The 13470-nt window shown below is 34.2% G+C and overlaps 1 protein-coding gene across 1 annotated transcript in view; it reads left to right on the top strand.

The window, feature by feature from the left end:
• Window positions 1-8721: 8721 nt before the first annotated feature.
• The window catches only part of LOC106134032 (FK506-binding protein 2), a 46122-nt gene continuing 41373 nt past the window's right edge, over window positions 8722-13470 (top strand). The window contains exon 1 of the mRNA XM_013333980.2: window positions 8722-8993. Coding sequence (XP_013189434.1) covers window positions 8806-8993 — 188 coding nt within the window. The 5' untranslated portion in view covers window positions 8722-8805. The remainder of the gene's footprint in view (window positions 8994-13470) is intronic.

Raw genomic sequence — 13470 nt, 5'->3', positions numbered from 1 at the left:
ATCTACATTTAAAGGAAAAGCTTTTTATGTCTTACAGAAGAAATCCCGAAGTGGATTCTTCTTTGAAGCCATATATGTGTCTCAATTTCATCAAAAAGCAATACATCAGAACCTAGCCTTCCAGTCTTTACAGGATCCTTGCTTCTATGTCTACACCATAAGGAATAAAGTTGTGATTATATGTTTCTATGTTATTATTCACCATCTCTGTGTGCTTATTTCTTCAGAATGAGAACTTCAATAGTAATCACAAATTACCTGAGAAATGGTGATTGATAAGACATAGGTTGCATTGCCTTTGTGATAAAGTCCCTCTCCCAGCTTGCCAGTCATCATAAGCACTGGAAAAACAAGGAGTAGGTAAAGATTTTAGTACTTTCACCGAAGGATATTATGGTTCACCACACCATGCACTTTATTGTATTTACCAAGTGAAACGTTACTTTAATGGGTAGGTATAAAACATAAACGTACTTTGGTTCGAACGTTGGTTCGTTGCTAGCAACAATTCAAAGAACATTTCTTATTTTTATGGCAAAAGAGGTACTTCATTTGGGTGAGGTCACTTCAACAAATAGGTAGGTAGATAGATAGGTAGTAGGTACCAAAATTTTTCTGTAATAAATTTTAGCATAAATTTATTAACAAAATTTTAAGCGTGTAATTGCTTTCGATTATTAGTAAATTTCTTAGGGTTAACTAATAAGCTGTGTTGTTATCTGTGCCTTGTAACAATGCGCTAACTTGGACAAAAAAAGCGCCACATTAGCAATTTAAAAAAAAAGCTTCAAATAAATTTTTATTAAACTAAATTTAATGGCAATAACGAAAGTACATATACCGACAGATAGTGGCCACCAGGAGCTCTTCCGTAGACTTTAATTTTGTGCTTTCATATTTTTGTTTTTAAAGAATAAACTCAGAAATAAGACGAAATTTGGCACAGAGATACTTACTTATTCTATCTTTGTTTCTAACTTCGAATAAATTTCAACCAAAGTTTCTCCGTACGCATACTAGTATTCTATATAAAAGGCAAATAGGTTTTAGTCCCATTTGAAGCATTTGGGAAAGAGGCGTGATTTTATGTATGTATGTTGAAGCACTCCACGGCAAGATTTGGGCATGACATTTGATGCAGATTGCCTCAATGATGAAAACATTCATAAAAATCACGCTTCCTTTCCGGAGGGATACGCAGTTACTACCTACATCTTTTCACATGTCTCGATCTCTGCATACTTTTCGCTGCATCCACCTCGTAAATCTCTTCTTGCAAACTCCGCCGTTTAGGGCACTCTACTCTGTGACTTTTCGCCAGTTTCACTTTCTTATACCTTTAGAAACAAATCAACTTTTTCAACTGTTTTGTGTGGCTGGTTTACATATTCAGTGCTGCCAATAAATAAATACAGGTATTTTCAAATACAATAGCGTTTGATTTATCTTAAATAGAAATACGCAGCATCAAAGATTAGAAATTCATAATTTTGTTCCAATCTTCCCTGTTATTTCTCATTCATCTATTTAAATACCCTTATTATTGTAGTCAAATTTAAATACGTGTTTATTTTGATTTTAATACGTGTGGTTCTTGGAACCTATACCTATAAAAAAGAATAGGACCACTCCATCTCTTTCCCATGGATGTCGTAAAAGGCGACTAAGGGATGGGCTTACAAACTTGGGATTCTTTCTTAGGCGATGGGTTAGCAACCTGTTACTATTTGAATCTCAATTCTATCATTACGCCAAATAGCTGAACGTGGCCAATCAGCCTTTTCAAGACTGTTGGCTCTGTCTACCCTGCAAGGGATATAGACGTGACCATATGTATGTATGTAAATTTAAATTTCACTGCTTGTTAACTGTACTGCAGCATTTTCTTCAATGACGGCACTCTACAATAATTCAAACTTAAAATTTAAATAGAAATGTTAATATGCAATATCCGAAAAAATTAATATAAAGTATTGTTATAGTTGTTAGAATAGAATAGAATAAAAAAATTTAAGTAAAAAATTAGTTTTATTATAAATGGAATGGAATCGTTCGTCCCGTATATATTTGTATATTTATTCAAGTAATTTTAGCTAGACGTTAAATTTCAGATTATGATCTCTGAAAATAGCCAAAAAGCGCAAGATAGAGCAACGAAAGCCGTTAACGTTAGGTTTGCAACACCATACATGTTTCAAAATGACAGTGACAGAAGAACTGTCATTTGGTTTTTCTCAAAGTTTTTCTAGAGGACGGGGCAGCGGACGAGCGTCTTCGATCAAGTATAAAAAAGTTTTTATTATATTTGATCGAAGGCGAGCGTTCTTACTCGTATTTACCTATGTCAAAGATGGACTCAAAATATTTATGGACAAATGACTGACTAACACAGCCGCTCAGCCCAACCCCCCAGGTCTACAGAGAGATAAAATTTGGTAGAGTGCACTAACAGAGGGTAAAATTCCCGCGGGAAGGAATTAAAATAGTTTCTTTGTTTTTCGCGGCTCGAACCGCAGAAGTTCTCTCTAGTTATAACATATTATTCGAAAAGTACCTGGGTGCCCGCCCGAGCAGTGGGTGAAAGTATGGGAAATACCAGTAGATACTATCATAGTATTAAGTATCATTTATTATACTTTCTTGTTTTAGGCGATAGGCTAACAACCGGTCACTATCAGAATTTAAATTTTTGCTTCTTGAAGCCTTTCAGTCTTTTGCAGACTCTGTCTTACCTGTTAGTGATAAAGACGCAATAATGTGTATTTTTAATTTAATATTTAACGAAATTTATTTAAAAATCTGTTAGGGTAGGACAGGACTGGAACTAAGTGCCCCTACCTACCCATCTAGTCCTCTAGACTATGCAACAACTTTAACAATTAAATAAACCTGTGTAACTACACGAAAATATATTTGTAAGGAAGCTCATTATATCTCATTTTATCGATGCACAACATGTGAATCCCAAGCTGGCAAGCGTTTCGTTACACCGAAGGGTTCCGTCGCTCCGGCAAAGTGATTGAAGTTCAATGGATATCCGCCATGCTGAATTACGGGAGGTATAGGGGACGAGAGACAAGAGGATTTATTAGTTTAAAAACTTATTACATTAAGTCAAAATTTATATATTACCTTATACAATTAATCAAATATACCTAATTAAATAATATACACTACCTAATATTAATTATCTATTTTATAATAATAAAAAAACTATTCTAAATTACAAACTAAAAACATTATTGACAAGAGGATGTTATTGTGATTTATTAAACTGAGGTTGTGTTTTCACGAAAAGTTAGTAGAATTTCATTTATGATCATCATCATTTATTTTTGTTTAAATTTATCATCTACTCCGTAAGGGTTGGTATATAAAAATTTTTATACATACATACATATTGTCACGTCTATATCCCTTGAGGGGGAGACAGAGCCAACAGTCTTGAAAAGACTGAATGGCCACGTTCAGCTATTTGGCTTAATGATAGAATTGAAATTCAAATATTTTCATGTTGCTAGTCCATCGCCTAAAAAAGAATCCCAAGTTTGTAAGCCTATCCCTTATTCGCCTTTTACGACATCCATGGGAAAGAGATGGAGTGGTCCTATTCCTTTTTGTATTGGTGCCGGGAACCACACGGCATTTGCTATTTTTTTTATCTATTCTCTAGTCACAATTTTCTGGGCGAAAAATTATTAAAACACTACAAACCAAAGAATGTCGAAGCTCATCTCTTATCACATGTACCGCCTGTAAGTGGTGTTTTATCCAACACCCGGCCCGTTTGATACATTTCATAAATTTGCTTCATGAACTTTCTCTTCGCCTGTCTATTTACTCAATATTTACCTAAGTTACAGTAAAATATTGTTGTTGCTTCGGGACCCAAATGTAGAGTACGGTTAGGTGAATTCTGTTACTAGGAAAATGTTAGTTAAATTGAGGTATTCTAGTTTATTGACAAGAGAGGCACTTAAAGCAAAAAAAGTAAGTATATGGTCGTGGCAAGTGGAAAGATCTCTGCTTACCTCTTTGAGAAAGAGGCGTAACTTTAGTATGTTTGTGGACGGTAGCAGACTACTTATCAAAAACTTAGTAAAAATAAAAGAAAGCGCGTGTGAACAGCAAGAATAATGTGAATATTCCGAGGAAGATTCTCACGACAAACCTATGTTACATGTTCATCTCTCTTCCATTCAAATGCCTTTTTATTGTTCTTCTTATTAAATGTTGCGGTTTTGTGACTAGGTAGGTACCTAGTTAACTTATGTACCTCTAACCGAATCAAACTCGCTATCTACCATGTGTCGGATAAAATCGTTGACGGTGGACGAAAGTTTTTTTACCAAAAATAAATTGTACGAGTGGGTAGTTTTAGTATACCCAGTACCTACCCAACCGAGGTAGGCAAAAGCTACATCTTTCCACTTGCAACGATAAGAACATCGAGTCACGAGGTGGTACTCGTACTTTTGACCTTTAGCCGCGAAGTTCCCAATATGTAAACCTAGAATGAGTAAATAATTAAATTGTAAAGTACTTTTTTATTTTCTTCCATATCTTAAGTAGCATTATCTTCTCGTCGTGGGACGTCGTGAGTGTCACCGTCAGTCATCCTCATCCCCTCTGATGTCATTATAAATGTTACATAAACATAATCATGACGGACAGACGTTTATACTTATTTTTCTTTTAGTACAATTTCCAAATTCAGAATTCAAAGAAACGAGAAATGCTTTTTCCGCCACTAGAATAAGTGGTTTGTTTGTGTGATTTTTTCTAGATTGAGTTTAACAAGGTTGTACCAGTTTCGAAGTGTTGTCTGTTTGTCTAACTAAATGTATGAGAGGAAGGTGCCTGGAGAGGAAATCTGCACATTCAAGCAAATGGATATTGGAACAGAAAGACTAACGCCAGAAGGATAATTACCTTGCTCATAATTTTTTTGAAAATTCCCAAGGGAATAAAGCTACGAATGGGAGTTCGTTAAGTAAATGCTAATTTCTTGACTTCATTACTACTTTTTTACCTTGACCAAATCTATCTATTTTCGCATTTATCTTGACAAAAGGAGAAATGTAATTGACCCTTGAGTCTTTCCTAGACTATTGAACCTACATTTCCTTTTTAAATCTGAAACAGAACTTTACCTACAGAGCAAGAAGAAGTCGACTAGCGAAGTTTTCTCATGGAATATGACGTTAATAATAATGGACTATTGTCAAAAATAGCAGACAAATTAATTCTATTCCGGCTAACTACTTGAGAAGAGCAGGGGCTGACTGTGCAATGCAAACAGCCTCCTTTCGTCTGACATTTATAAAAATAAATTGTCATACCCAGACTCTATTATATAATCTGCCATATGAATGTGAAAGTTTATATGTTTGTGGTTATGGATTTCCGGTGTTTATAAAAGGTCGCTTCATGCGAATTTAATTGAATAGACAAGTTTTGAGGTTTAGTCCATAATGCGGTGAATAAGATTGTGAAGGCATTAAAATTGTTTCGATACCGCATGACAATAGTGAGTTTCAATAGTACCTACCACAATTTTTTTGTGTAAGATCCTCATATGGCGTCATATGTCATTGAGACCAGCTGAACGTGACTTTTCAGTCTGCGAGACTGGTTTTGTTTCTGGCTATCCCATAAAGGATAAAGACGTGATTATAGGTATATACATAAGCACGTAAGTTCCTCAACCTTCAAAGCCAGGTAGGACTCCCTAATTCCTACTTGCCATTACTATAACAGCGATTTTTCAATAAAATGCTGGTACATCTAAAACCTGTATTTTAGGGACAATTCGAATTGGTAAACGAATTACGTTAGTATTACAACTCTATTCCTCAGAATTTATTCACTCTACTTGGAAGCGTATGCAACAGCATCATTGTATTTACCAGTAAGTGCGCCACCTGATCCCCTTCCGTGTCTGACAGGCGCTGAGATGAGACAGCAGCCGGCCTCGTGCATTAAGCAATATAGCCTAGTTCTGTTCACCGATCAAAAGTTGAATTTTATTGAAATATACTGCACTTATCCATTTTAATGGTCGAATGGTTAAGATGACTCAAAAGTAAAAATCCTACCAAGGACATGTGCCGATGACTTAGTTAAGTAATTCTGATGTACTGTAAATTGGGTGCTGTGTGGATCCAGGCACCAATATAAAAATAATAGGACCACTCCACCTCGTTCCCATGGATGTCGTAAAATGCGACTAAGGGATAGGCTTATAAACTTGGGATTCTTCTTTCAGGCGATGGGCTAGCAACCTGTCAGCCTTTTCAAGACTGTTGGCTCTGTCTAGCCCGCAAGGGATATAGACGTGACTATATGTGTATGTATATGTATGTAAATTGTGTCTTAAATTATGTGCCTACATTGACCGCTTCCGATTCCTTCAAAGTAACAGTTCCAACATAATCATGCTCTACGCAGCCCAGAGAATCTTCGCATGACGATACCAAAGGTTCCCACAACTTTTAACTTGCATTCCTTTACACCTCAGAACTCCTTGTAAAACTCTATCCGGCGTGCTTCGATACTGGCTAGCTTTAAATCCTTTTAAATTAAGTCACACTACCTATCTCTCTAACTTTTCCTTTCTTACCTTCATTTTCACTCCATAATAATATAAGTGAACTTATGTCTAACTTATCTATGTAAGTTCACACATATATGTTGTATTTATTTCCATTAAGTTCATTTATATTGTAGGTATTTATTTCCATTAACTTTATTTAAAGAAAAATAATTTATTCCGTTCACCACTGCCGTTCACATAAAATGTTCTACTACTACATTATTTATTATATATACATTACATATTTCAATTGCCCACGACATTGTCATAATTAGAGATAGTAATTCACAGTTTTAGAATAAAACAAACATGTTTGAATTAGTTTTACACGTATTAAAACATTGATTAAGGCGCAGAGCACCACATAAGTGCACCTTTTGGCTCAAAAACAATACTTTTCAAATCTGAAAAAACTACAAGTAACATACTCATAGAAATTTCTTCGTCTCAATAGCAAAAACATTTAGTATCAGTTATAGTTAGTTAAAGTTACGTGCATTCTACATTCAATCAAGAAAACTAAACAGGGGTTTTCGTAATGTGCACTTCAGTGTCCTTTTGCGTACCTTGATAAAATTAGGGGCGTCCTAGTCCAGACACATGGTCAAGATTACCAGAAACTGACGAGCTTGCTTGAAGTGAGTTATGAAAGAATGCTGGGCTCGTGCAAGGGGAAAGATGTATGTATCTAGTCTCTGCCCACCCCTCCGGATGAGGCTTGATTTTATTCAACTTGTTTTCGAAGCTTAATAATATTATCAAAAGAAGTTATAAAGTACCTACTGTAGAAAAAATAATAACAACCGTAGAAATAATAAATTATTATGAACAATATTATTTTTACCTTAATTTAATATATATATATATACATATATAATAAAAGCTTAACATAAAAGATATTCTTCATACGAAATGTTGGAAATATTGAATTAAAAACTTATAAAAAGCTGCACATTAATCAATTTCCATTAGCTATTAAATTAAGTGATACATATACACCGTGTTATAATAAAAAATAAAAATTAATTAATGGCTGTCGCAAAGCAACAAGAATCTATTTAATTAATTTACGTGACGGTCCCTGTGTTTTGTCCCTTAAAATGTTTGGCCGTGTTATTGACAAATCAATTTGTGTAACAGTAAACATTTAAGGGAACTATTACAGGTCCATTGTTCCATATTAATTGTTCTTCGATACAAAGCCATTGATGTAAAGAATAATGTAAATTCTGTCTGATGCCAACCTTGTTGGAGGTATTAATTAATTTAGTTTGTATTAGTAAATGGAAGTAAATTTAATAATTAATCTTTATCAAATAAAGTAATATCTTTAACCTATTAGCGTCGCAAACAATTCTCTAAAGTTTTCCCGGTGTCAATCTGTCTGTATATACAATTTTATAAATTTTTTGTTATTTGAGATGATTGAACATTGATATTTGAGATAGTCATGTTTTCATGAGGTCATAAAAAATAATAGCTAACCTTAAACATTTTACTCTTTTATTTCTTGTTGAGGATTAGTATTATACTTAACTGCAATAAGTTTTTAAAATTACTTTAAACAAAAATTACTCAATTAACTATTTTATTTCAACGGCAACTAAGTATAAATGGATCCTTCGCATATGGCATGAGAATTGTATTGTCGCAAATTTTTCTTAAATCTCATAATATATAAATCTTAATGAAAAGTTAAATGTCTGCACTGTTGTGTGTAGATAGGACTATATATTACACTTTCATATAAACATAGGTAGGTACATACCTACTCAGTTTTTTCGCCGAAATAAATGTAATTATTTTAATTATAAATCGTTGGCCGTAGATGTAAATGGAGCTAACGAAATGTGAGTGATACATGCACATGTCGCTTCGCATACGTGTTATTCGACAATATTTTACGAGTATGCGAGTTTTGGAAAAAGTGGAACGCACCGCGGATGATCATAACGTCATCGCTTGCGTGGCAGTTACAGAGACTTGTCGCGTCACCTACACAAACACGCTCGCTGATTATATTATATCCTACTCACTCTCAACAACCTAAATTTGACACATATGAGCAAGACGGCGCAATAACCCTGCGATGCAATGATGGCAGTCGGCAAACTTTATCCGAGCAGAAGTTGTCGAGCCCGTTCAGTTAGTTTCCAGTCGCCTAACGGATCGCTCGCATTTCCCTCGCAATAACTTTTCGTAACTTCACTATGACGTTACGCTATGTGCTTACGGTATTGGCGCTCGTGGGGGCTTCGCTGGCCGGGGAAGAGGTCAAGGAGTTGAAGGTAGACGTGGTTAGCGTTCCAGAAGGATGTACCGTAAAGTCTAAGCATGGCGATATGCTTACCATGCACTACACAGGCACTTTGGACGACGGTCACAAGTTCGACTCCAGGTAAGATATTATTTGCGAACAAATTTTGCAAGCGTGCTATTTTTACTAACATTACAATTACGAGTATTTACTTTATCTATTTAGTACCAGTCTAAAGCGTAATGAAAAATGGGATCTTGTTGCTATAAACTTTTTCCAGCTACATTTTTTATTTAAAACCTACGAGCGCGTGGGTAGGTACTGCAGCGAAGTGTCACCTTTCAATACAAAAGTAAACTCTTTCAAGTAAGTAAGTATACAAAATAGAAATTAATAATTCTCAATATGAGTTGTACCGGCAACTCATAGTAGAAACATCTATTTGGTGTCGCCCATGAATTTACTCCTAAGTAAGCAGGTACACAAATATGAGAGCGATGGCCTCGTTATTATTAGCTATGAGTTTTACTTCTGTATATAATTACAAACCACATATGCGTGTTTGCCACTTAACCCGGTTACAGTGTAAAATCATTAAATTCATATATGATTTTCTTGGAAAAATAATTGATCCGTTTCACAAACTGTTATCGTATTTCGCAAATGTAGGTAAATTTAAGTATGAAAAAATCAACTTACCTACATATCTTTAATCATATGTAAGTAAGTAAACTTTTTCTTTTAAATATTTTAACTTATGTATAAAATGTCAGTTCCGTACATCCACACTTCAAGTCAAGTGACTTTTTTCTAAAATACTTCTCCTTAGTGAAAATTCAACTAAGAAAATCTCCAGTAGGAAGATGACATTATTTGAATTAAGTTTAGTTAAACCTATTCTTTGCCATTCCAATTCTGGGTCTTTGGAATAAAATATATACCTACTTAATACTTAAGAGGGCACGTGAATTGTACTCGTAAAAAATAAAAACTACTTAAATATAACGAATCAAAAATTTTACAAAACGAAATATAAAAATTTGGTTGGTTGGTTTAAACTTTTAACTTAGCAGTTACATGTTTGAAGTTACTAGTTCAGGATAATGAATCCCAATACTTTCTAAAACTACATTTATCTACACTCATACAATCACGCCACTTTCTCGAAGGGGTATTCAGAGACTACATCTTCACCACTTGCTACGATCCCTGCATACTTAATGCACATTCATTGCTTTCTTCATGCAAGCTCGTTGGATAAGTTTACATTGAAATTAAAAAAGTATTTTTTTATTATTATTAATAATGGAACATCGCACGGATGTTCTGACCCGCTACGTGTCAAGCAGATACCACTCTGATTACTGTTATCGCCACATTTATCAATAGACGTACTCTGTATGTACATTATCGTTTTACCAAATTAAAAACAGTATACCACTCTTTACTCTCATTTATTTACATTTGCATCAATTAAAATTAAACTGAAGCAAATCTTTCTTTTATGTCTATAGATTTTAAAAAATCTTGAAAACTTTAAAAATTTAGTAATCCTTTGACTATGTAGGTACCTACCCTTGTCGACTTAGTAAACGATGTCAGATACGTGGAGGTCCTACCTATTTACCTACAAGCTAAATGATACTCAAGTGGCATGAATGTAAGACAAAAGTTTTAAATAAGTAGCTACCTAGGTACTTACTTTTATTATTTTTTTTCATTTTGATTAATTTTATCATAGGTACTTTGAGATAGATTATAGAAAACTCAAATAAAATCTTACATGCATAACAGCAGTAGGTATTGCCAAATTCGGAGAATAACTTTCTAAAGAATTACCCACTCGTGCTGTAATCGAGTGTTGATGGCGACTCCTTCCACTTTCTCTCCTGTTTAGTGTCACACTATCCGGTTTGGTTTCGGTAAGATCACATAGCCACCTCAGATAGAGCTAGGATAATCCCTCTTTTTATATTTTGATCTTTATTAGAACGTGAAAGTAAAATGAAAAACGGCTTGATTTTCTGGGTTATGAAATTAAATTCTTGGTAAATTTTAGAATAAATTTCTAGCATATCAGGAAAGTTAAGTATGTATTAGGTATGTTCCATTTACAAGCTAAAATAGCAAAACCGCTTAATAAAATTATTTTGCGGTTATGCCATTTGAACTAACATCCATAATTCTGTATGTTAGAAATTATTTATTTATGATTAGATTTGTCTTTATTTATGCAAACAGTTTGTTAGTTAGATACAACCACATAAACATATAAGTATTACAAATTTATTTATATGAATAGAACATTTTTCAAACAGTCACAGAAATCTTATTAGGCATTGTACGGATTGGTGAGTTATTTTTAACTTCGCAAGTAAGTTAAAATTTAAGTATTACCAAGTTATAAAGTCGTAAAATAAAACTTATTTTATTCATACGTACATAGGTACAAAATCAAATTTCTGATTAACAGTCTTTCTTCAATAATTTTTCATTTTACATAAACAAAATAGACGAAGATCCGAGGCAGAAAAGTTGACGTTAATAATAATTTTAATGTTGCAAAATTCCCTATGGAAAGTAACAAGCTAAAGGAAATGGCGCGAAAATTGGTGAACTTTGACAGCGTCGTGGATGTGCGTTGCAAATTATTCAAAATGGCATGTTGCGTTGTGCTCAAAACACCTTCAATTTACATGGTGACTTAAAAGTACATAATTCTCTAAGTGTCTGTATAAAAAATATATAAAATATTAAAATAATTTTTTTTTACCTTTATATTTTATCCGTGTATAAACTTTGTGTATAAAGGCGCGGAATCATTTGAGTTTCCGCATAACATGTATGCGAAATTCTGAAGACGCATGATTAGCTAAGAAAGTTGCAACAGGAACACGCCTAACTTTTGTTATTATCGTTTACTGCGAAAATTTGCCCTTTAATTATCAACATTCTACTCCTACGGCTGCTGATCTAAGTTGCCGTGGCTCATGCAACTAAGTTAGCATTGTTGAAAAACTTTTGCTTAGCTATGTAACCGCATGTAACAGAGCTATGTATTTTACAAATGTTTCTCCGGATTATAACCAAAATACAGGTTAACGTAATTTTGGTATAATTAACTCAAACAAAAAAATTAAAGTTGCTGTCTGTTCAAATGATAAGTACCTAATTGATCGATCTTTGTTTTAGAATATTGCCACCATATTCACTGTACACATATAACCATAAAAAAATATTGATTTTGTTATACAGAATAATGATCTTACTCGTATAAGTAACTAGGCGTTGGAGTCTCCTATCAGGCAATTATAAAAGCCTGTGCTAGTAGGCTCCACTTTTTTGTTCCGGTTTTGTCCTGCCCTGCAAGAAACCTAGGGTTTCAGGATAAGGTGTTATATCAGTACTTTTAATTCTGCGGCAAAAAATTTCTTAATAAAATAATCCTGTACCGACTGGTTACGTAAATAACTTTTCCATAGCTTTCTTATACTTACTTTACTGTCATATCCTGTTAGGTGCCATGTCGCGCGATATCTTTGAGTAAACTTTTACGAACTAAGGAAATAAGTTGGTGCGCATTTACTTTTTGCTGTAAGGTAGTCGTCGGCTACTGTAATGTGTTAGGGGGAAAGTTTGGCCAGTTTAGTCTGGGTTTCTTACATTTTTTCTCAGAAGTGAACATACAGAACATTGTCTGTCTGGAACAATTGAATCTTATTTATAAAGAGCACCACATAAAATGACGTTTCAGAGACCATATCTCTCCACTTGTCATCATCCCTGAGTACTTATAATTTTGATTTAAATGTATATAAGTAGTGTCGTATGGCCTGCACCCTGCATTTGACAATTGGATCACATTATCTTTTTTTCATGGATCTCGTAAAAGGCGATTACCGAAATAGGAGCTTCATCTAGTGCAGGCTTTCATGCTGGTCTTGTAGCGAAGAAAAAACATAAAGTGCGTACCTACCAGCTAATTCCCTTCTAACAAACCTGGGATTCTTTTTAGGTGATGAGCTAGCAACCTGTCACTATTTGAATCTAGATTTTATTATTCCGTACAGCTGACCGTGGCCTTACAGTATTTTCAAGACTAGCTCTGTCTACCCTGTCAGGGATGAAACGTGTGAATGTATATTTACATAAACTCAATTCACTGGTACGATAACACGCGCTAATGCCTATAAGTTAATAATACTGGAAGGTGAGACTTGGAAAGGGAATATTTTATAAGACGGTGAACATACATAACACCTTGATGAAGGAATCATGTATTTGATTAGGATGTATAAAGTATTCACGTCGGGTAGAGTGCGTATGACTGAAACATTTTTGGAATAATCACTGTAAATAAAGACAATTTCACTGCATTTCCATCTCTGTTTAGTTGCAAATAAGTTTGTAAGTAGACTTGTATTGTTTTTAGATCTAAGACCAGATTAAGAAATATGTAACCCACCTATGTGACAACTGTTTATGAAAAACGTGGAAAGGTATTTCATTTGTCCTTTCTAAAGATTTACAATAATTTCGTTACCAAAAGTGTCAATGTTCATAAAATGCCTTGTCAATAGTCTTGAAATGTCCTACTATCTTATAGTCTATTTCTGCT

The sequence above is a fragment of the Amyelois transitella genome, chromosome Z, assembly GCF_032362555.1.
Source record: "Amyelois transitella isolate CPQ chromosome Z, ilAmyTran1.1, whole genome shotgun sequence".
Lineage (NCBI taxonomy): Eukaryota > Metazoa > Arthropoda > Insecta > Lepidoptera > Pyralidae > Amyelois > Amyelois transitella.
The sequence above is the reverse complement of the archived record's forward strand: the minus strand, read 5'-3'. Positions and strand labels throughout refer to the sequence as shown.